General features: G+C 50.9%; 1 protein-coding gene across 1 annotated transcript in view; it reads right to left on the reverse strand.

Annotated features, from left to right (window-relative positions):
- The window catches only part of Slit1 (slit guidance ligand 1), a 143102-nt gene that overhangs the window by 42766 nt on the left and 76782 nt on the right, over positions 1-23554 (reverse strand). The window contains exons 5-13 of the mRNA XM_028772931.1: positions 9179-9250; positions 8151-8222; positions 7690-7761; positions 7147-7310; positions 5794-5941; positions 5305-5376; positions 4814-4885; positions 3394-3465; positions 2408-2551 (exon numbers count right to left, since the gene is read on the reverse strand). Of these exons, the coding sequence (XP_028628764.1) occupies positions 2408-2551; positions 3394-3465; positions 4814-4885; positions 5305-5376; positions 5794-5941; positions 7147-7310; positions 7690-7761; positions 8151-8222; positions 9179-9250 (888 nt within the window). The remainder of the gene's footprint in view (positions 1-2407; positions 2552-3393; positions 3466-4813; positions 4886-5304; positions 5377-5793; positions 5942-7146; positions 7311-7689; positions 7762-8150; positions 8223-9178; positions 9251-23554) is intronic.

Genomic DNA, 23554 nt, shown 5'->3' on the forward strand with positions numbered 1-23554 from the left:
TTTTTCCCTCCACCTTGGGTTTAAGAAGGATAAAGTCCACACTGGTGAGACAGTACGGCAGTGGAAGAGAAAGAGAAAGTCGGGGTCACCAGAAGTCAGGAAGCAAAGAATGTCACCCACATTCAGGGTGGAGCTTCCCACCTCAGTTTAATCGTTCTGGAAACACCTTCATAGACATATCCCACCGTGTGTTTCCATGGTGATTATAAATCCAGTCAGGAATGAACTTAACCAGCACTGAGGTCAATGGTTGTTTCATTAAAAAAAAAAGGCAACCAGACAGACATCTCACACTTCAGGAAGCCTCTTGCCAAGAAACAATCTATTGTCAGTCAATCAAACACAAAACCAATTGAGCTCCTAGATCCAATATTCATTCTAAAAGGACATACAGAGGCCAGGGAGATTTGTGACATGGTGACATATTTTAAATGCTGGAGTGTCACCTATGAATGAATGATGGGGGATGAAGGAAATGGAGAGTCCTTTGATATGTCCCCATGGGAAGTGTTCCCAGGCTGTGCTGAAGTCTTGGTCTCCACTGTTTGGGGAGGGGGCCATGTCAGCTGGTTGAGAGTCGTTGGCGACCGTCTCCTGAGGGTATCTGTTTATTTTAGAACTGATTTATTTGGAGGGACACATGTGCCATGGCACGTTTGTGGGGGTCAAAGGATAACCAGTGGGACAACCTCGTTCCACCATGTCACAGGGATTGAACTTAAGACACCAGTTTTGGTGGCAAGTGCTTTTGCATGCTGAACCATTCCACTAACTTCTCTCTCTCTCTCTCTCTCTCTCTCTCTCTCTCTCTCTCTCTCTCTCTCCTCTTCCACTTCTTCCTCCTCTTCCTTCTCCTCCTCCTCTCCCTCCCCATCCTGTCCTTCCTCTTTCTCCATCCTGAAGAAGCTCCTCTGCCATACGCCCCCATCTCCATAAAGTTCTGCCCAAGAACCCAGTGACCATGGACTGACCCATCTGAAACAGTGAGTCAAAATAAGTCTTCCCTCCTCAGTTGCTTATGTAGGGCGTTTCCTGCCACATCAAGGAGAAAAGAAGCCGACTCATGTCTAGAGATGAAGAATGGCTCAGAAACACATCCATCCCGTTGCATAGGCCACATCACATCTTGATTCCAACAGAGAATGAAAATTTGTCTGACACACACGAGACAGGTGGAAGTTCAAACACTGACTTAATGTTTGATGGTATCAAAGAACTGGTTATTAAGCTTTTAGACACGCCAACAATCTTGCAGGTTCTGCTCATTTTGTGGTGCTGAGAGTAGAACCCAGACCCCATGCATCCAAGCCAAGCTCTCCAACTCTGAGCTATATCTCAGTCTATGTGGCTGCATTGCTTAAGAATCTGTATCTTGCAGCAATTCAGAGGCCAGAGACAGAGGACAGACAATGACAGGCATTTGCTTCCAACCAGTTTGGGTGGTGTGGAAAAGGAGGGTGGAGACAAGCCAGACTGGGCTGGAGTTAAAGCTGGTAATGAGCCACGTGGGGCTTTACTACTTTTGCTATGATTCTAAGTCTCTGCAGCAAGGGAGCACAGCTCTCCACAACCAGGAGCACAGATCTCCACAGCCAGGAGCACAGCTCTCCACAGCCAGGAGCACAGATCTCCACAGCAAGGGAGTGCAACATTCCATAGCAAGGGAGTACAGCATTACATAGCAGAGGAACACAGCTTTCCACAGCAAGGGAGTACAGAGCTCCATAGAGAGGGAGCACAACTCTCCACAGCAAGGGAGCATTGCATTCCACAGCAAGGGAGCACTGCATTCCACAGCAAGGGAGCACTGCATTCCACAGCAAGGGAGCACTGCATTCCACAGCAAGGGAGCACAGATCTCCACAGTAAAGGGGACTAGATTCAGTGCTCTCTGATTTCTCTGTTTCCCATCAGACTCAGCATTACCACTCCAGATGCACTATTACTTAATGAACTTCCAGGAAAAGAGCGTGTTGCTGATTAAATGATATGTCATCCCTGAGAACACAGAACTGTTAATGTGGAAACGCAGCTTAGAATCCAGAGACGCTGTTAACGTTGCCATTAGTAAACTCCAGCTGGCATTTAGCCAACATCTCTGTGAGCTTATATTGTAAACACCTGTAAATTTTATAACAACTATGTGGAGATGCCCTCATTTTATGGAGAGAAAACGGGAAGGCCCAAAGAAGCAAATTAACTTGCCCTAGGGTTATCCAGCCAATAAGAGTCTTCACTGATCTGTGACCCAGGATCATTCAAGAGTCTGTAGACACCTTTCCTCAGTGGGAGGACACCTCACTGTACACAGTAGCCCAGGAGAGGTCGCTACTTGGACCCCAATGTTGTAACCACACTAGGGCCACCTGCTGGAGGGAGAGAGAAATGGGAAGAGGGGGGTGCTTACAGTGTCTGGATGGCCCGCAGGGAGGTGAAGGTGCCCTTGGCGAGACTCTGGATCTTGTTGTCATACAGGGAGAGCAGAGAGAGGTTCTGCAGGTCCTGGAAGGCATCAGGCCGGATGCAGTTGATCTTGTTGGCATTCAGAAGCCTGCAGGCAGAGCCAGGCTGGGAGGTAAGAGAGGGGCAAGCCTGACCCTTCACACGCCCTGCGCCATCCTGGCCATGGACACTGGTGCCCTCAGGCGACTCCACAGTGCTTTCTCCATCTCTGTCCACATGCTGGGTCTCCAAGTTGACTGCAGGCTAGCACAAGGACAGAGAGGTTCCTCTTTCCCAGGACCCTGCAGGGTCCCCATGCACACAGGGGTGTTTCAATATAGTATTGCCTAGGTCTAGATTCCTGGCCTGAATTCTCTTGGCTCCAGGAGGCAAAGATGACCTAAGGGCCCTTGCAAGAGACATCCCTGTCCCCAAAGAACACAGGTCACAGCTCATGAGCCTCTGGGTCCTGATGTCCAGCAAAGAGCTCTGAGCCTGCCTCTATCTCCGAATACAGCTGCATAGCCTCTATCTCCGCATAGCCTTCCTGGGGCAGACTGTCTTCATGGTCCTGTCTCTGGTGAGTCTTGTACCCCAAGTATGTTGTGAAATGAAGGTCGCAGAAAAAGTCACACCCATGTTAAAGATTCTACACAGCTGGTGGCCTGACCAGGACTTCATGATTGAGTCTAGTTGGAATATTGACGATCCAGAGACAAATTCCCATGGACTGTCCCTACCTCAGTACCTGACCTGACACCTGAGTACTATCAGGTCAAACTTTTGGGCTATATTAGCAGACCCTTAGCTTCTACCAACTCCAAAGCTAAGAATATCATCAGACAGCATCTGAAACCTACGGCAGAGAACAGAGAGTTGGGGGGTGGGGAGTTGTGTCTCTGGGAAGCCAGAGGGGTGTGGGCCCAAGGATACCCTAGAATTGTTCCTTACAGCAGCTGGAGGGTGTACAGGCCTCCAAATACACCTCGGGGAAGGTCTGTAATCTTGTTGCCGTAGAGGACCCTGGAGAAAAGACAACAGAAAGGGAGGTCAGAGGGCAGCTTTGCCAAACCCCAGCAGGGCTCTGCAGACCTACAGGCTGCCTCTCCACCAATATGGTTATTATAGCATCTTGCCAGCAGGTGGCAGTGATGAGTCTTCAAGCAGCCCATCTCCAGAAGGCAGGAAGGTACCTTCTCTATAGGCTAGATTTCTGCAGCTGGGGTGTAATTTTGTTCCTGTGTTCACCCCTCTGCCCTTCCCAGTCCCAGCGAACCCCACAGAAGTCTGCAGAGGTGCCCTTCCGAGGGAAGTTCACAAGAAAGTAATTCAATCTCAGATCCAAAGGAGAAGCAGTCTCCGTGCAGGAAGGATGAACATATTTTCAGAGAGACATGTGGAGAAAAAATAGAACGGCAGACAGCACGTGTGATAGGTGGAGGGACTGCAAGTGGTGTATTTTTACACTTTGATATTTGCAAAGTTTTCCACACTGAGCATGAATGAATCCTTTGTATAATGAGAGGGCGTGGGTGGGGGAAAAGCAGAGTATAAAAGTGTATTTTACTCCTAGAGTAATCAGTCAGAGTGAGAACCCTGCATGTTGTCTCCTCAGATATGGCTTGGAGATCCTCCCAGAGGCAGGCATGGCAGGGTAAAGATCCTGTGGTAAGGACCGTGTGGGACCACATGAGAAGGAGACTTGAATGGGGGAGAGAACTAGACGGCAGCTTACAGGAAGACAACCAGACTCAAGACTTGATCAGATGGCTGTCCCTGAGCGGTGCCAGGAGCTGCAGGGTAGAGATGGAGTAGAGGGAGAAACTGGGCAGAAAGGCAAGGCCAGGGCTGGCTATAGTGGAAATAGGACAACATGAGATTCGTGTGTTTGATCCCAGCATGCAGTTTCCTAGAGAGTAGGAAGCTGGCCTTGACCCCCAGGAGTGACAGGGATCCATTGAATGGACCTTTGGTCTCTTCTAAACTGACATGGTCCAATGTAAAGTAACTATATTCGTATCTCACAGGAGGGAAAAAAAAAAGTCCTACAAGCCAAGCAAAGTCTGATCATCTCGGCTGTGCCAGCGCGTGCTCAGGCTGCTGTGCACAGCTGTGGGGTTGCACGCTGCACAGGGCGCTGTTCACACCTGGTGGTACCTATCACCTTGAGTCCTCCAAAATAAGCCGACAGCCTCCCGTCTTCCCTAGCAGTGAGATGTCCATTCCATTCTGCTTGGTGGGCCGCTAGACCATGTAGTCGTGTGTGTCTGTGCTGCCCAGTGCCTGAGAGCATTGCAGGGCTCTGAACCATCAGGAGCCATCAGGACCTTGACCCGCTACAGAGCCCAGCAGACCTGGGTGTTCTACTCACAGGGAATTCAAGGAGCGGAGGCCTTGGAAGGCGTCGGGTGCGATCTCAGCAATCTGGTTGTTGCTCAGGTCTCTGTAAGGGGAGCAAGGAGAAGGAAGCTGCACTCCAAGGCTGCAAACCTGGTCTTCCTACCTCCCAACCACATGGGGGCTGGGGGTTCTTTAAAAATAAAAAGGCCAGCTGCCCCCTCAGGCAAACCCATGGCCTACTCTTTCTCTGTCCCTCCTACTCAGGAAGGGACATTCTGCCCTGGGCTCTAAGGCCTTTCCACTGCCCTGTTGGCTTCCCACTGTCACAATAAAGTGACAAGCAGCTTCAGACATGGGCCAGGCTTGAACTTGGTTCCCCCATCTGGGCCTCACGGTCACTCTGCCACCCATATCCCAGACAACAGCCCTGGATGCAGGAAGGCCAGGCTAGGTCTGAGTCAAGGTCTGTCCCAGACTCTTCCTCCCTACAGCAGGAGACTGCCAGGGAAGGCTTATACTCACATCCTTCGAAGCTTTCTGTAGGGAGAGAAGGCTCCTGGTGGGATGGATTTGATACCATTCAGCTCCAGACGACTGCAGGGAATGGCAGAAGGCTGAGGGTCAGTCACCCTTAGTAACAAACTGTTGGTCCCTGAGATTCCTTCCCCTGTGGGGCCAATGTTGGTCAGGGAGATGGACACATGCTGTGATCTGAGGCCCCAAATCCCAGCCTTCTGTGGCTGAAGGGACCCCATGGTGATGCTACACTAAGAAACCCATGCTGACAGCCCCATCTGACTGGGTTGGCTGTGGACCTCGAAAGGATACCCTCTCCTCAGTGCTTGGGACCTTCCCAGGGAGCTCAACTTGCTCAAGGCAGCAGTTTCCCCATTTGCCAGCTGAGAAACCCGGGGAAGCTGGGAGTGGTACCACCCCGACTCTTCCCTGGCAGACAGAACTTGACTGAACAGCAGAAGCTGTGTCCTGGAGCCTGCTTAGCTCTGGACTCACATCTCGGTCATGGTCTCAGGAAGGTTAGCAGGGATGGCAGTGAGGCCTTTGCCACGGCAGTCCACGATGCCACTGCTACAGCTACACATGGCTGGGCAGGAACCGGAAGAGAGGGTGCAGGCAGGTACTCGTCCAGCCTCCCCCTGGCCTGCAGAGACAGTAGGTGTGATGTCAGAGAGCCTCACATTGCTGCTCCCCCTCCAGATCTGCTGCTGGGAGAGCACAGGGACACAGTCATGCATAGGAGTTCCCCAGGGGTGCAAGGACAAGCGAACACACTGACATGGGTCCCTGCAACTAGCTGAACAGGGCTGATTCAAGATCAACTAGAAAATTCTATTCTAGAATTCTGAAGCTCCAAATCACCCAGCCTTCAGGACCCAGGATCCCCATACCCACAGACTCTGTGCTCACACCAAAAGTCTCACAGGATCCCTCTTGCACCGCCCCTGGAGGAGCATTCTATCATCACCTCTGCCTGTGACACCCCTTACCTGGTAGAAATTGACAAGGCTCAATGACTTAAGTGTCAAAACCGGGACCACGCCCACTGCGTGATGTCAGAGTTCACGCTTTTAAACACAGGTATAATAAGTTACATGAAGCTCACCGTTTTAAATGCTCAGCTGATTGATACACTACCCAGACACACTCCTAGCCCCAGGAAGGTCCCCCCACCCCATATCAGAATAGTCATTGCTATTCTGGGACGCAGCACCTAAGATCCCTCCCTGACTCTTGTCAGTGAAGTTCACTTTCATGGCATCACTGGGAGGGTCTCCTCCACTTATAAACTCTCTGAGATCCACCTTGCTGTGAAGAGCTTTGCCCTACTAATCGCTGAATAGCATTCCACTTTGTGACATTGTTAGTATCTTCACTCCCCATAGAGGTGGAGTTCTGACATCCCAGGCTGGAAGCCAAGGGCTGCAATCCACTAACGGTGACGCAGTGGGTGGGGGGGTGGCACTAGGAGGGGGAAAGAGGAAGGGGAGGAAAGGGAGTGACTGGTGTATGAAGCAAGAGAAGGCAAGGGGTGGAGGCAGAGGAACAGAAGGGGACAGAGAGTGGAGGGACAGAGGGCGTGGGGATAGACTGGGGAAGAAGAGATGGATGAGAACACAGGGGAAAATGAGGGTGGGGGAGGGGAAGATGACACAGACCAAAGGCGGTCGCAAAGAGAGGATGAACAGGGCAAAGCTGGTGAATAGGTATCAGTGAGTGGTTGCAGGTGCTCACAGCAAACAAGGGGGAGGGGCAGAAGGAAGCAGCAGTCAGGACGAGCCAGCAAACCAAGGCTGAGGATGCAGCACCCACCTGAGCAGCAGCACCCACCTGAGCAGCAGCACCCACCTGAGCAGCTGAACTCGTTCTTTTGCACCTCTGCCACATTGAGGCCCCGAAGGCTAGCGGGTCCGGAGCACTGAGTGAAGAGCCCAATGGTGGGCCTCTGTCTCAGCCACTGAGAGAGCCAGGCCAGGTGACAGTCACAGAACAGGTGGTTGGAGTGCAGGCGGCTGCAGGAGAAGAGCAGCTCACAGCAACAGAGCCCCAGGATCCATCAGCTGCTGCCTCCCTTCCCCCGCCCGGGCAGAAGGCCTCCTTGCTTGACTCAATCCTAACTCAGGACTGCCCCCTTTTGGCTTCCCTTCTCTCCCCGCTTGCTCTATGGCCTGGCTTCATCTCTTAAAGTTCACATGGTCCTTTGCCCAGATCACCCACCTCAACTTCAAGGACAAAACCAAGTCATTGGTTGTCCAAGGAAAAACCAAGTACAAGGGACTTTGGTTGGGTGCCTTTCAATGTCAAATCCCTGGCTCCCCTGGCTCCCCCCTGGGCTGTGGAGGGCAGCCCCACTCACTCCCACACCCTCTTCCCACTGTCCAGGTGACTCACAAGGTCCGAAGCTTGGGCATATGGTTGAAACTGGACACAGGGATGCTGGTGATGTTGTTGTTGTTGAGTGTCCTGAAAGGGACAGATGGACATTTAACACCTGCCCAGTGGGAATTTACAGGAGACTTGTCTGCGCATATTGTCTCTCATGTCAGCTGTGACATTTTACCTAGAGGGTGACCAGCCCTGCTCTGGGTATGGAGGTAGAGGGACAGCCCAGAGCTGAGCAGGTGACTGTACTCTTTCTAAGTCTGGGAGGACAGGGAGCTGGAGCTGAGGAAGGCCATGGAAAAAAGGCCAGCTCACACACGGCCGCCCGGGAGAGCCACTTCTTACCTCCATGGTGGGAAACCACCCAAACCTCCTGCTTGGGAGGACTTTACACAGCAGCTGAGGTGTGTCCCTGAGCTTGACCTCCTGCACCAGCTCCCCACCCATGGCCTGCCCCAGGTTTTACTCACAGAACCTCCAGTCCCCGTAGGGCACGGAAGGCCCCTTCCTCAATGCAGCTGATCTGGTTCTTGTCCAGCTGTCTGTAAAGCAGAGGGGAGCTGTAAGGAGGGGAAGCGTTGCCCAGAGCAGGGGCTGAACATTTTGACAGAGCACTCCATTATTTTCAAAGACAAGAGTAATAGTGTCAGTCCAAAGGAACTATTAATAAAAGCCGATTTCCTCTTATTTTCAGTTAAAACAATAAATTGAAATAAAAGTCCTATTACATTCCTCTGTCCAGCCCTGTATCTCCCTTGGGAAGCAGGCATCTCTCCTTCACATTTTGGAGACCACCTAGAGTGTGTTGGCAGCTGACAAATGAGAGTCACCCAGGAGGAGTGGCAGCAGGGGCTGGCACACAGAGTTCTGCTGAATGCCAAGTGAGATTGGCTAGCCCTGGCTACCTGGAGTGCTGCTGTCAGGGCAAATGGAAGCTGCGATCTGAGTTCAGTGGGAAAGAATGTGCTGATCGATTACCAATGTCTGCCACAGGCGTGGGAGGGGTGTGTGTGACAAGCATGCCAGGCATTTGCGGTTTCTGTTTGTAGCCAGACCTCAGGAGGTGGTAAGCCTGGACCAGAATAAATTTGAATACTAATAAACCCTTGCATTTAAACAGTACTCGACAGAGGGTACGCATTTCCTCATCTCATTTCAACCTCAGAATAAGCTTGTGGGGGCATATTGTTTTCTCAAACAATATGTGAAGGCTCAGTAGTGTTAACAGACTTGCGGCAGCTTGTGCAGTAATACTAGAGGAGATTAAAACCAGCTGCTAACCCAAAAAAGCCAGAGGACACTGGAGAACACAACCTGACACTCCATGGTTCGTACTCCCCTCAACCCAGTCTCTAGAGCATACCCTCTGAGCACACACTGGGCTGTCACACAGAGTCCCAGTCAAGGCATGGTACTGCCTGTCCCCTCTAAGGTGGCTTTTAGACCACATGGTACAGGAAAGGGTGTGCCAGGGTGACCATCCCAAGGCTCTACTCACAGATTTTTGAGGTCTGTGGCTCCCCGGAAAGCCTTTCTGGGTATAGCCTGGAGAGAATTCTCACTCAGGTCCCTGGTGGACAAACAGAGAAAGAGAGGGTACCAATCAGGGGAGTCATGGTAAGAAGAGAGGTCACTGGCCTCATCGGTGACCCCACTCCAGAGTCTGGACGGGCTCTAGTTGCTTTGTCAACTGTGGCTGAATGAATAAATGGTAATTAGAGAGGAGCTTTCTGTCCTGACAGACACTGGGACACTGTCCCCAGTCACCTCCCCTCTGGGCAGAGGATAGTTAGAGAGAAGCTTCTAGGAGCAGTGACCAGTACTGGCAGGCCTCATGGTTGACTGAACCCCAACTGCATAGGAGGGAGCTCTCCATGGCCCTCAGTGGCTCTGGCTTCCCCCCTTATGCTGGTAAAGGAGCTATGACTGTTGGAGGAGACAGAACCAAGTGGCTCGCCCAGTCTTGAACTAGGTTAGCTCTGATTCCAAGTCTACTCTAGGGGATTGCAGACGGCATAGCACAAGAAAGCCTGGGACCCTTAGGGACGGCACCACAAACCAAGGCTCTATGCTCACTTCCTTCAGACTGTGCATTCCCAGCTAGCTCCCTGCCAACCCCAGCAATTGCAGGAGAAGCCCAGGCTAGACCCCCAACTATTTCAGAACCCAGATCAACTCTCTTTTTTCTCTTGTCTATTTGCTTGCTTGTTTGTTTGTTTATGAGGCAACTCATGATACAACCATTACTGGGCAATTGAAGGATGCTCAAGGGAATGTCAGCAGGCAGTGAGAGCCTTGTGGAAAGGAGAGACAGGACATGCTAACACTAGGTGTTCATAAACCACGGCCACACTGCTTTCCCTCTTCTCATGTGTGAAGTGCATAGGCTGGACCAAATGTTCTCTAAGCTTCCCACCAGTGGGATTTCCCACGTGTGAGGGCTCGGAGACACATGTTGAATGTTGGAGAACCCCATCTATTCCTGTGCTGGCGCCTAGTTACAGAAATGACGGTGCTGGGAGGTGGGGCCTGCAGGAGAGTGTGTACCAGGGACAAGCTCTCAGGAACAGGATTGGAGTCCAATAGAAAGAAGCTGGTGTGAAGGCCAAGCACCTAAGGGCACTCGACCACCGGCACCTGAGGAAAGGGACTCACATGGTGGATGGAGAGAACTGACTCCTGCAGTTGTCTTCTGACCTCCATTTTGTGTGCCATAGCACCAAGTACCTCTCCTCCAACACATACACACACACACAGACATACACATATACACTCAGACATACACACACAGCGACATAGATGCACACACAGACAGACAGACACACAGAGAGACACAGACATAGACACATACAGACACACAGATACACACAGATTACACACACACAGAGACCACCCCCACAGACATACACACAGAGACACACACATGGACACATACAGATACACACAGACATACACAGAGATACACACACGGACACACACACAGAGAGAGAAATACACAGAGATATACACACACAGACACACATACAGACACACACAGATACACACACAGAGACACATATAGACAGACACACACACAGACACACACAGAGAGACACAGATATAGACACACACAGACACACGCACAGTAAATAAATTAATGCAATGGAAAAATTGTAAAAACAAAGATGTCTCACACAGTTGCCACCCCACTGCTGTAACAGGACAAAATGAGGTCTGATTTCTGTGAATCAGAAAGCAGGCCCTTCTCACACACCAAATTTTGAATCTTGACACTGAGAGCCATGAGAAATAAATTTCTGTTGTTAATAAGCCATCCAGCATGCAGTATTTCATTACAGTAAAGGGAATAGATTCAGACACATGTTCAGTGAGGGGCTTGGCTCTTTGAGGCCCTTGAGATCCCTGAAAGGATAAACCAATGTTAACAGGCATTTGGGAGGTGGGTAAGAAGATGCGGTCAAGCCACTAACCACCTTTGACCCACACAGGGAAGCAGGGAGATAAGAAAGTCCGTTGTTCAGAAAAGATAAAGACAGGGAGGTGGTGCCCTAGAGAGTGTGGGGGTACACAGGGAGGCAGCAACTCCAGGCACCCCTCAGCACAGCACAGCAAACAGCTCACCCCCAGGCAGAGCCTGAGAGAGAATCCCAGGCTGTTCCCCACCTCATGTGCACTATCCACTTAATCCTCTCCTCAGCCCTGCAAGAAAGGTTTGTTATGTGTATTGATTAGCCAATCAATTGAGCCCAAGCCTGTTCCAAGCAGACTTTACAGTAGCTTGCAGGGATTTACAGATCAGCAAGAGAGCAGGCCGGAGGGCTCAGCAGAGAAGAAAAGCCACAAGGGCAGTTGCTCCTGGGATTCACAGGCATACCAGCCAGGACAGGGTAGGGGCTCGGTGCTTCCTGAGCGGTAAGGAAGGGGATCAGAAGCACACGTGAGCTGTGTGTACTCTAAATGGATCCAAACGTCAAGAGTCCAGCTAGTTGACTCAGCTGAGACAAGAATTCTCGGCAGCACGGCCTCAGCAGTAACACTGGATCCTTATAATAAATGGGTTTTAAATGCTTCTTATCACAGCATTGAGTCAAAGTGTGTCTCAGAAAATTAATTCTGCAAGCACTCATACCAGGAACTCATCGGGGAATGAGGGCAAGGAGCAGCTGGGAGGCCTGGCACAGCCTGGAACTGGGTCAAAGCACAGCCTGCTAAGACTGGCCAGAGAGGCTGACGGCCCAAACTTTGTGGACACTGCCCTCTGACTGAAGCTCCCATAGTACAGAGCAGAGAGTGGGACACTGTCTCACTTTGGGATAGACGAGGAGGTAACTCTGCTTGGGAAGCCCAGACTAGTCCTGGACAGTCACTCCACAGCAGGAAGCACCTCTCCTATTTAAATGACCAAATGGGACAGTTTTCAAACCCAGAAGAGGCAGCATGAAGGCCAGCAGGAACAGCAAGTGTTGGCTAGTCTCAAAAATAAACGAAGATTGCTGACACCAAAGGAAGTGGTGGGAAGATTTCAGGGTTCAACTGCTTCTGCTGCGCACCAGCCGTGGGCCCAGAGAACCCAAGAGGGCTTTGTAAAATGGACGTTGTCTGACATGCAGGGCCTGGTGAGATCCTGTAAGTGCACGATTTAACATTTAAACCTCATTTATCAGTACTCAGGAAACGGGGCTTTTGTCTGTCCCTCCTTTCCCCACACGGCTTCACAGTTGTTTCCAGAGTGGCCACTAGGGTGCGCCAGAAGCCTTCCCTGCATTTGATATACAGCTGTAGCGGTCGGTCTAAGCCAGGCGGTCTCACTTTTTGCTACATTTGACTTGCCCTGTGACACTTCTCTTGTCTTTGTCATGTGGAAATCCCCTCAGCACAGCCTAGACCTTTCCCAGCCTTCAGCCTTCTGCCTTCAAACTCGGGACACCCAGCCCTCCTCCATGGTGTTGTCACAGGACCCTCAAAATGAGAACAACCAGACATGTATCTGAAGGATCTGAAGGATAAGAGGACCCCTGGGAGAGCAGTGCATGGTCTGGAAATTCCAACCAGAAGAGGCCACATGTGCACCGGAGAGAGAAGAGAACACATGAGCAGGACACTCATCACTGGCAGGGAGGAGAACAGAACCTGACAGGGCAGGAAGAAGTCTCTGATAAGGGGGTCAGAGGGCACAATAAATGCTGGGAAGCCAAAGTATAGTGGAAAACACCCCACTGGATGCCCCTGATAAAACATTCAGCAAGCGCTAGCTGGACCACCTGCATTTATGAGGCATTGGGCATCCATGTACCTAGAAACCCTTCAGCTTTCTTATCTCTGTCTACAGACCTTTTCTCTAGTTCACAGCTGTTCTCTCTCCTATAGATTCCAGTGTGTACACGTACACACACACACACACACACACACACACACACACACACACACACAGGAGTTTCCTTTTCAGCACCAAAACACTTTTCAGTATTCAACATAGCAAATACAAGTGTATTGGGTTGGCGAATAGATTACCACCCGTCTCTCCGTAATCCTCCAATGGCAGACATCACTCTTGTTCTCAGTGTACTTTGGGACTGGTGTACTGCAGTAACCATAACTGAACTGAACTGGTGAGGAAACTCAATGACCCTCGCACGCCCTGGCCAGAGCAAGGGATCAGCATAGGATACAGCTCCAGGGAGGCAGATGTGGGGCAGGGAGGAGTCTCTGCACTCTTGGAGCCTCCAGTGTCTGTTCCGATGTGTCGTGCAGATGACTCCTAAAAGGCAAAGCAGCACCGAACAAGAAGCTGGTCTTGTGGATGATGTTATCTCAACTCTGTGCTTCCCTTCCCATATCCAGATGGAACACTGTGCATCTAGCACAGGGTCTGGGCAGCCACTGATGAAGGTAAGAGTCTATCCTGGGAACCTCTAGAGAAAGAAATGTTCTAAGAAGTATGGTACGGGTTCTATAGGCAGAGATTCCCCCAGGTTATCCTGTATCCCACCCCCAAGGGCCAAGGACTCTGAGGATACATCTTTCTACCCCCAGTCATCCTCCACTGGGTACAGGGTCCCTTCTGCTGTCCCTGACTTAGGCACTCTCCCCAAGTGCCTGTTACAGCCATATTCCACACTCTGACAAGCAGGGGAGCCAGGGTCAGGACCCCATGTTCTTACTGCTAATCCCTATTATGCTCTAACCTCTAACTGGTCTCAGCAGGCATACTGCCTCTGAGGGGATTAGTGGGGCCCAGTTGGGGCAAGGCGTTGGGCACCAGCCAAGGCCATGCTGGGCTCTGGGCTCTGACATGGATCTGCTGCCACACTGCAAAGCTCTTTATTTTGTGGCTCTTCAAGCCACAGGGAGGTTCAGCACAGCGCAGTGTTCCAGGGCACCTTATCCGTGGCTTTCTGGTCATCAGACTGCTGACTGTAGACCTGGGCCTGAAGTACAGCAAGCCAGCCCTGCGTGCACTGAGATCCTTGTGCAAGTATTTGATCCCAGGAGTGTGTAGAGGGCCTCTTCTTCAGAAAGCAGGAGTGGCTGTTATCGTTGGAGCAGAGGCATGGGAGAGCTCAACCAACTCTATTAGGTCATGGTCTTTGGGGCTCTGTGAGAAGAACACGGAGCCCGGGGTTTGGGAATCACCAAGGGCTTCAGGTAGCTTCCTACTAGTTTGACCTGGACTCCAGTCAAGACCCACAGGAAGTTTCCAGTGTCTATGAGTGTGTGCCGCTCACTCAGCCTGCCACGGGTGGTTACTGTCCTGCATACATCATCTCACACTGTTACACGGAGGGGATCAACTATCAGGAACCCAGAGCAATGGCTACACAGGCCGCCCCTGGTACCTGGGCCTTTATGTCCCTGGACAGATAGGTTTTTGCCTTCAGCAAGGTCTATAGCAAACTAGACCATATTAAAGTTAAAGGACTACATCTTGCAAAGAAGTTCGAATGCTTTGATGTCCCCACCTAGTGATTGAAGCAAACTGCAGCTACTGTGCCCAGACATCGCTTCAAAGCAGCAGGGTTCCAACACCTCTGCTTTAGTGAGGGAGAAAGAAAAACAGCTCCTGACTTCTCTCCTGAGGCACAGGCTGCATGCATGCGGGAATAGGAGGGATTCTCAGAGATGGGGGTAACCAGCTACTTCATTTACTCTGCAGGCCTCTTCTGTAATGCAGCCGGGGTTGGGGGCAGGGGAGACACAGCCCAGCTCTGTTTAATACAACCCCACCTTTGGGTGTCTGGGGGTGCAGGCCACATACTCACTACTCACCAAGGAGCTTGTTCTTACAATGGGAGGGAGCCCCAGCCTATAGAACTGTGCATGTAGTCTCGGGGATTCCAAACACCAAGCTCCTGGGGTAGTCTGGACATCACCACCATAGAGTGGCTGGTTTGAGTCTTCTTGTCCCCTCCTGTTTTCTGAGGGCCCAATGGGCTCAGACACTGGCATCAGGAGAAACCTCTGTCCCTGCCCACCCAGGGCCACCAGCTCTCCTGTGCAGCTTTCAGGCACATACGCCCACCCCACCCAACCATTAATTCTGCAAAAACCTCATCAAACAAAGGACTCAGTGGCCTGGCTAGTTAGACCATAAACCATCCTGTGATACTGACTTGACATTGGGTTGTTTGCTAGGCAGCTGTGAACATCGACTTCCACAAAAGAAAACACTCCAAAACAGATTCCCTCCCCCCACAAAGCAGCCTTCTCTCATAAGCTAGTTGGCCCAGTCAAGGCAAGGTGGCTCTGAGGTTGGAATCCCACTCAAATGAAGGGCATCCAGGACACAAAACCTTTCCATCCTATAATTCTGTTGACAGTCAGAAAGTGGCATGCTTGGGTCCCAACCATATGGTGAGAGCGCAGTTCCAGGAGTTGAGGGTGGATGATAAGGTGACAGGGAGAGACAGGACATCTCCATTGGGATTGGTCAAGGCTACCCTTTACCAGATGAGGAAAGCCTGAACTGAGAAGTGGGTGCCGTGGTCAGTGGCACATGACTCTGGGGTGCACTTCCCAAGGTTTCTGCTATCAAACTCCATAGTTAGGTTCCGCAGCATCCTGAAGAATGGGCACCATGCTGGGCTCCAGGGACATGACCTCCCAGTCACACAGGAGGACAGGAACGTGGCACTGGCGCACATGGACCTCAGAAAACCAAGGCCAAGGGAAGGGAGGGTGGGAGTGAGGATGGGACCCTCTGTCAGAAGTCTGGTTGCCTTTCTCACCATGTTTCAGGAGGGAATGAAGACAGTCTCTGGGTTGTGTTATGAAATAAGAGGAAATCAGAGGAAAGGCTTTAAAAATGAAGACAGGGTAAACTATCAAATAAGAGAGCACAGGCCAGGCCTGGAGGCACACACCTTTGACCCCAGCACTTGGAAAGCAGAGGCAGGTACAGCTCTATAAGTTTGAGGCTAGCCTGGTCTATATAGCCAGATCCAGGGCAAGGCTACATAGTAAGATCCTGTCTCCAAAAAGGGTGGGGGACACCTGCTCTGCATGGGCCCTGGGGTTGTTATAGTGGGTCCCTGAGTGAGGTCAAGCATCTGCTGGTTCTGAAACTAAGCTAGGAGTCTGTCTGTCCATTCATCCATCTGTCACTCCCCTCATCCCACTCTGCGGTCTCCACAAAGAGAAGGCTGTAATGAGGAAGATCAAGGCTCTCGCCTGTATCCTCACAGGAGGCTGGAGGATACAGGTCACCTCTCCAAGGCCAAGTCACAGATCAGCCAGTCAAGAGACAAACACCTTTCTTTGTTGTCTTTAACACTGATTTGTTGTTGTTGCTTTTGTTGGGGGTTTTTTTGTATTTTTTAACATTGTTAAACAAGAGCTGTTCCCCTTGTCATGTGGCCTAGGGACTCCTGGTGGCTTGCCCTGGCTCCCTACAGCTACAGTGGTAAGCTGGAGGCAGGTTCATCTCGGTCCAAACACCAAGAGCTGAGGCAGAGAGCAACAAAGCCAATCTTCAATACTGTGAGAAACACAAGCCAGGAGACTCCCAGAGAGTTAAAGAAATCAGTCAGTTTGACGAATCGATCTTTGGACAAATCAGCCAATCCAAGAATTGCCTTCAGCAAATTGGCTTTTAGCAAAATGACATTTGGTAGATTGTTCTGTTTCCAACACAGCGATGCTTTACAGGGCAATTATGCGCACACTCCCAGCCTGGCACCAGGGCACAGAAACCGTTCTGCAGATGGTCGACCCACCCACCTCACACACTGCTCAGTGCTCGATGAGCTGAGACAATGTGGGGGCTTGAGAATTGAGGGAGGCTCACACTGCCCAGCCTGCAGACCCCTTCCTGCTGCCTCTTCCTTCACTCAGTCCATTTTGACAGAGAGCAGATTCTTCGGATGGCACCGGAGCGGGGAAGCAGGGGTTAATGCAGTTTTTGAAGAAAGAAAGCCAAGGGAAGGAGCAACAGGACTCAGTAAGGAGAACCTACACTGTGCCGAGGGAGAAGGCTCTGCACCAGGCAGGTGGCCAAGCTGCAGCAGCTGACAGTCTGCGCTTCTTCAGGAAGAAGCTGGGACTCTGGCCAGTGTGGCAGGGCAGCCAATGCCAGGACAGATGATATGGAAGGAACAGCCTACTAGGGAGGTCAGTGAACACCACTGAGCTCTGAAGCATTTATATTTCTCTCATCCTGCTTGCCCTTAGTATTATTATTAAAAGCCATGTCCCACTGCTCCCTGCTCCTGTAGAAGAGCAGAGTCCCTAACAGAACCTTGACATCAGGAGCGTCTCAGGCCAAAAGCGGGATCTGCTATTGTAACCCTGGTCCCCTCAACAAGACACAGAAGGGAGCCCTTGGAGAAGGAAACTGCCTACCCATCTCCAGGTCTCACACAACCATCCCGACAGAGGGGCAAGTATCTGCCCTCTAAAACCCAGAGTGACCAGGAGACCTCCAACGGGCTGTGCGGGGAGCTGTCCCTGGTCCTGAAACGCCGAGCGTCCTCTGCTTACACACCTTGGCTCTCAGCCACCTTCCTTATCTAGTCCAGAACCAGTTTAATCAACACCTTTTCTTTTCCCCAAACTCACACAGATTCCAGAATGTAACATGTACAAGGGGGCTGGGAAGTGCTTGGTGACCCTGAGTCTCAGGACAGACATGTGTGGATACAATCCACATCACTATATCTTTTAGGGGCGGGGTGTACCTCTGACCTGGGCCTCCTCTATTGAGCCTAGGTCATCCTGCTTGTCTGTCCAGATGCAGCCAGTGCAAGCAGGTGGTGAGATGGTGTCTGGCATGCTCCAGACACGGAGGACCTTGCTCATGGTCACAGCTGTCCCCCCTGTTGTCAGTGCCGCTGATAACTGTGTCACCTGTGGCTTCTATTATGTGTCTGGAACTGTGCCACATGGTTTATGTTTTATAGACACATCCTCTTTAATTCTTGGAACATCTTACAAAAGCATCCCCCTCACAACTCTATGGGATTTGGGAGTGAGTGAGAATGTGCAGGGAGACAGGCTGTGGGAAACTGCTCACTCCTTCCCACTGGAGTTGTAACTGGGATCTCATGCAGGCTGCACTTTACTTTGCTTTTTTGGTTTGGGGAATCCAATCCATAAGCACACAAAGCAAGAATTTTGATATTGAGATAAACACACAGACCTACCAGTGATTTATTTATTTATTTATTTATTTATTTATTTATATCTATTTTTGTCTTCTATTTGATTTGGTTTGCTCAGAGACAGGGTCTCTCTCTGTCCTACGCTGGGCCCAATCCCATGATCCTCAGCTTTGACCTCCTAGGTGCTAGAACTACAGACACCTGTTACGGCAATGGTTTAAAACATTTTTAAGGAATAGTACATGTAGTTCGGGTAGGTCTTGAACTTCTGACCCTCCTAATTGCTAAGATCACAGCCTAGTTTATCCAGTGCTGGGATGAACCCAGGGCATTGTGAATGGTAAGTGAGAACTCTACCAACTGAGCTATGCCCCCAGCACCTTAAAGTTTATTTACTTTATCTTTTAGGCTTTAGAGACAGGTCTCTCTGTGTAGTCCTGAAGCTCACTCTGTAAATCAGGATGGCCCCACAGAGCTCCCCCTACGCTGCCTCTTGAGTGCTGGGATTAAAGGCCTGCCCAGGCTTTAAAGTTTATATTTTAAAAAGGGTATTGGCACCATGTCCATTTTCCAGACTCAGTAATAGAGGCATGGTGACCTTTCCAGGCCATCTGACTGCACCGTCTACAAGCTAACCCACTCTATGACACTGGCTCAGCACATCAGAATCATCAAAGAGATGAACAGGAGGGCGGGGAGGCTCACACACACACACACACACACACACACACACGTCGGTGGTGACAGATGAACTTGGAGGTGGGAGGTGAAACCCAAGGTCGTCATAACGTTGACACAAAGCCATCAGCACAAGGTCACATTGTACTCAAGACCCTCTGTTTTATAACCTGGGTAATTATATAATACACTTTAGACATATTCTTATCAAAAAAAGTGGCATGAGAATCACTGAGCAACTGTGCCAACTGAGAACAGAGTGTTAGTCACTACCTAGAATGAGCATCGTCTAGGGACTTCTTGCCGCCCTGGAGTTGTCATTCCTTCTAAACCCCTGTGGGTTTTAAAGACCAAGAGTTAAGCTGTGAAAAAGGTTTCTGGGGTAAAGGCCTTCAGCTGACAGCCTGTTCCAGACACGTAACCACACTGAAGCCTGTGTTAACACACTCTGAGCATCAACACGCTGTGATTGGGCAGAGTCCAGGATGATCCACAGCTGTCAGTCACTACTGTCTCCGAGTTTCTGGCCCCGTACCTCAAAACAAGACCACTACTTCAGAGGCCTCCGAAGAATAAATGACACCAGGGCTCCTGTGTCTGGTCCCCGTGAGTTGTGCAAATGATGGTTACCTCTGGGAAAGCGTAACAGAGTGGACCCCTAACCTTTAGAGATGGCTAGTTTTGATTGACAACTCAATTAGATTAAGAAGCAGACAAGGTCAGTTATCCTCTTATCCTCATGCTGAACCATGGGAGTAGCCAAAAGGCCAAAGTAAAGTTTGGCACAGGACCAGTAAGTAAACTCCAAACTAAACCCAGAGTCCCAGGCCAGTACTTCCCAGTTATCAGACGGAACGGCAGGAAGTGATGGCTGCAGCTGTGGGGAACAGCATCCACCCATGCATGGTAGGTACAGATGCTGTCCTATGTGAGAAGCCAAAGAAACGCAAAGAGACAGAGAGAGATGGGGACAGAGCTGGGGAGAATGTTATAGTTTGGATCTGAATGCTCCCTAGGGCTGTGTAAGAGGCTTTGCCGCTGACACACACCACTGAGAAGCAGAGTCTCTGACAGGTGGGTGGAGGGTGTCCTTGAAAGACACACTGGGATCCTGACTCCCCCCTCATTGTTTCCTGGCCTCCCGTGAGACAAGCATATCTGCTTCATGCTGCCACCCTTGCCACAGGCACAGAGCCATGGGGTCATGTGACCATCGACTGAAACCAAGAACCCAAACAAATGCTTTTTAATTTCTTAAGCTATTTTGTCACGGTGATGGAAAGCTGACCAACAGAAAATTGGATGGAAAAGAGTGAAGAAGGAAAGAAAGCTGGGAGAGAGAGAAGCTAGATGAGAGACATCTGAGAGAGTCCCCCAGAGCCCCCTCCAACCCCACCCCTGGAGTTGGAGATGAAGAGTCACAGATGTGCAAATGAAAACCACAGCATGTGGCTGCTAAGCCCTGGGCTTACTCTGACTTACTCTGGGGTGGGAGGGCTGCATCCCAGACTCTTCTGGGCCTGCCAGGCTGAAGGGGATAATTTGCCCGTGGCCAGAGGTGTCAGGCTCTGGTGATGAGTGTGAAGCCTGCGGCTGATCTGCGGCTTGCTTGATGGATCCCAAGCAGAGGTGGGAATGAGAATTGGTCTTGGGTTCCTCTCAGAATCGACTCTCCACCAGGGTCACCTCATCCCCACTCACTGGTAAGGGACACCTCTAGAATGAGGAGCGGTGGCCTGAGGGGCTGTGGACAGTGAGGGGGCTGGAGCCCAGAGGGACAACCCATTCTCATGGCGATGGGAGGCTCTGGGGACAAAACTCCCGTTATCCTGCATATCACAAACCCAACAAGTTTATGTAAGAGCCGGGCCTCAGGCTGAATCCTGGCTCTGCTCCTTGCCAGCTGAGTGGCTCTGTACCTCCCGTTCTTATCTAAAATGGGAATAACAAGTAATCAGGGATCATTAAGCCTATGTGGTGAGCGTGTATGTGGAAGCATGCTCACCCAGCCTGCCAGCCCAACAATGCTGTCCTTGCTGCTAATCTCGTCCAAATGGTCAGCATGGCCAGGCCAGGGAAGATGGTAACCCAAGTAACGGGAAATGGTTCAGTCTGGGGGGAAACCAAAAATGGTCAAGATGTCAGAAATGTGTGTATGACAATCAGGAAGTAGAGCAAGGTAGTGCCACAGAGACAGACAGGGAAGGACAGGCTACAGTCACCAGAGTGACTTGGGAGGGGGTTCCAGATCTGTGTGAGGAGGAAGGAGCCTCATAGAGGACCAGCAGAGCACATTCCAACAGAGAAACAGAGGGTGGGGAGTTCAGGACTCAGAAACTGGAACTGAGCAAAGGAAGAGAGGGCTGGAACCTGGTACAGGGGCTAAGTCTCAGAGCCCAGGGTCTGCATTAGGTGGGTTGGAGTGCCTACCATCTGTGAGGCAGGAACTGTCCGACTCAGAACTGGCTACCGGCAGGTAGCTACCCTGTGTTGTAGTCAATCACACCCTGTTAACCAGGAAGTGCATGTTTATGCTAGGGAAACTGAGGCACAGAGCTGTTGCAGGGTGGGCGATTGCAGGGGCAGCTATGCCAGCAGTCCTCACGGAGGCTAATGCTCAGCAGGTGCGTACATATTCTCTCTCTCTCTCTCTCTCTCTCTCTCTCTCTCTCTCTCTCAGATCTTTCTACAGGGGCTGAATGGCAAACTCAGGCCATCTAGCTGGAGTTGGATGAAGCCAGCCCCCAAGCACAGTCCCCTGTTTACCAGGGCACCCCTGGCGTTGACTGTGGTACTCTGCTTCAGGACCAACCCCAGTGACAGGCTTCTCAGACGGAGATTCCCTGAGAGAGGAAAGGATTCCATCAAGTCTAAAGAATCACTGGGGAAAGCAACTTGATGACCTTCAAGGTCATTCCCATGTATCCCAAGAACACCCGCTTGTTCCACCAAAGCCGGCTGCGGCTTGTTGTAACTGGTATCCCTCCTATAACACAGACACATCCCTTGCAGAAAGATGAGCCAGGGGTTCAGAACACAGATTTATTCTTTCCTACTTCTTGCGACCTTGAAATTCCCTCAGCAATCACCCTGTGGGGCCTGTTCAGACATGCCCTGTGAGTCCTTCCCACTACTTCCTCCTCTGGACAGACAAAGCCAGCAACCCTGATGGGTCCTCTTTCTTCTGTCCTGCCAACAGTGCCCAAGTCCCTTGTTGTTATACAGGGAGTAGCAGGGCAGAATGAAGACAGTGTAGGATGGGAAACCACTTCCTGGGTGAGGTTTTCTCTGCAGTGAGCCAGCTTCACGCTCACCTAACGCTGTTTCTGGGCTCTTGCTGGTTCCCAGGTGAGAGCTCTCAGCTTCCACATTCTGCGTGTGTGTGTGTGTGTGTGTGTGTGTGTGTGTGTGTGTGTTGTTGCTTCTCTCCCGTGGCTCCCTCAGAGTGGGTTGAACCAGTGTTTGGTGTGTAATCCTTTCTATTTGTGCTCCTGGCTTTTTGGCAAAGGCACACTGATAATGCCTTCCCCTCCATTCACAGTAGGGAGGGTGCAGGGCAGAAAGAGCCAAGGTACAGAGACTGCAGCCAGGCAGACTTAGCTCCAGCCCAGGGGCAAGGCCCACAGCCTAACACTCCTGCATTCTCCAGGCTGAAAGAATCTTCGGACCATGTCAGTACACCACCACACATCACAGGAGAGCGGCTCTATAAATGGAGGGTGGTGGAAAAATCTCACTCATGACTGACTACTCAGCCACTCACTGCAAGAGGACAGACCACAAGCCTGGGAGTAGTTACTTTGATTTCTTACATTTACTTCAGGTCTGTGTGTCACCTCAGCCACACAGAGAGAACAAGAAAGCCCAACCACCGAATCAAGGCATCTGAGATGCAAGGCTTTCCCTGAGATGCAAGGCGGTCCTCCTGTTGGAGACATCCTGTTAGCATCTCCGCTTGGGTCACTCCTAACAGTACCAAACAGCTCTCAGAGACCCAAGGCCTGGGTACTGAGATTCAAGCACCCCTAAAGGCATGTGAATGTTTTTCCCATGTGCATGGCCCCCTGACTCTCTGTGACTCCTCAAAGCAGATACACTCAGCTTGACCTCTCATCTCTACAGGCCCTATAGGAGAAATGTCCTACCCGGAAGAGCATCCCTTCCTCTGCAAGCCTGTCAACAGAGGAGCAGCACACACTGCTCAGGCAGAAGGACTAACTGTGAGTGCTATGCAGCTCATAAGTCAGCCTCTGGGACACAACCCCAGTCAACCACCTGAAAGGCTCACAGCCCGGAGTGTGCGTGATTGGCTTGGGCCACAGACCACCCAGCTCATGGTGCATTTCTGTAGCAAACACCAGGAGTCTCACTCAAACAAAGGTACTGTCACCATAGAAGGTCACTCCTAGAGTAGAAGAGCATTAGGAAACCAAGGAGAGGCAGGTAGATAGCAGATGCTCGGCAAATATTTGTTGATTGAATTAGAATTATTTTGGAGGAAACCAATCACTGGCTGATGATCCCTGTAAAAACCATGTCAACAAGACCTCCCCCAAACTAATTACAACAGCGACACAACACTTATGCCCTTGCTGTTTGCC

This window comes from Grammomys surdaster, unplaced genomic scaffold (genome assembly GCF_004785775.1).
Source record: "Grammomys surdaster isolate TR1022 unplaced genomic scaffold, NIH_TR_1.0 66, whole genome shotgun sequence".
In the NCBI taxonomy this organism is placed as follows: Eukaryota; Metazoa; Chordata; class Mammalia; order Rodentia; family Muridae; genus Grammomys; species Grammomys surdaster.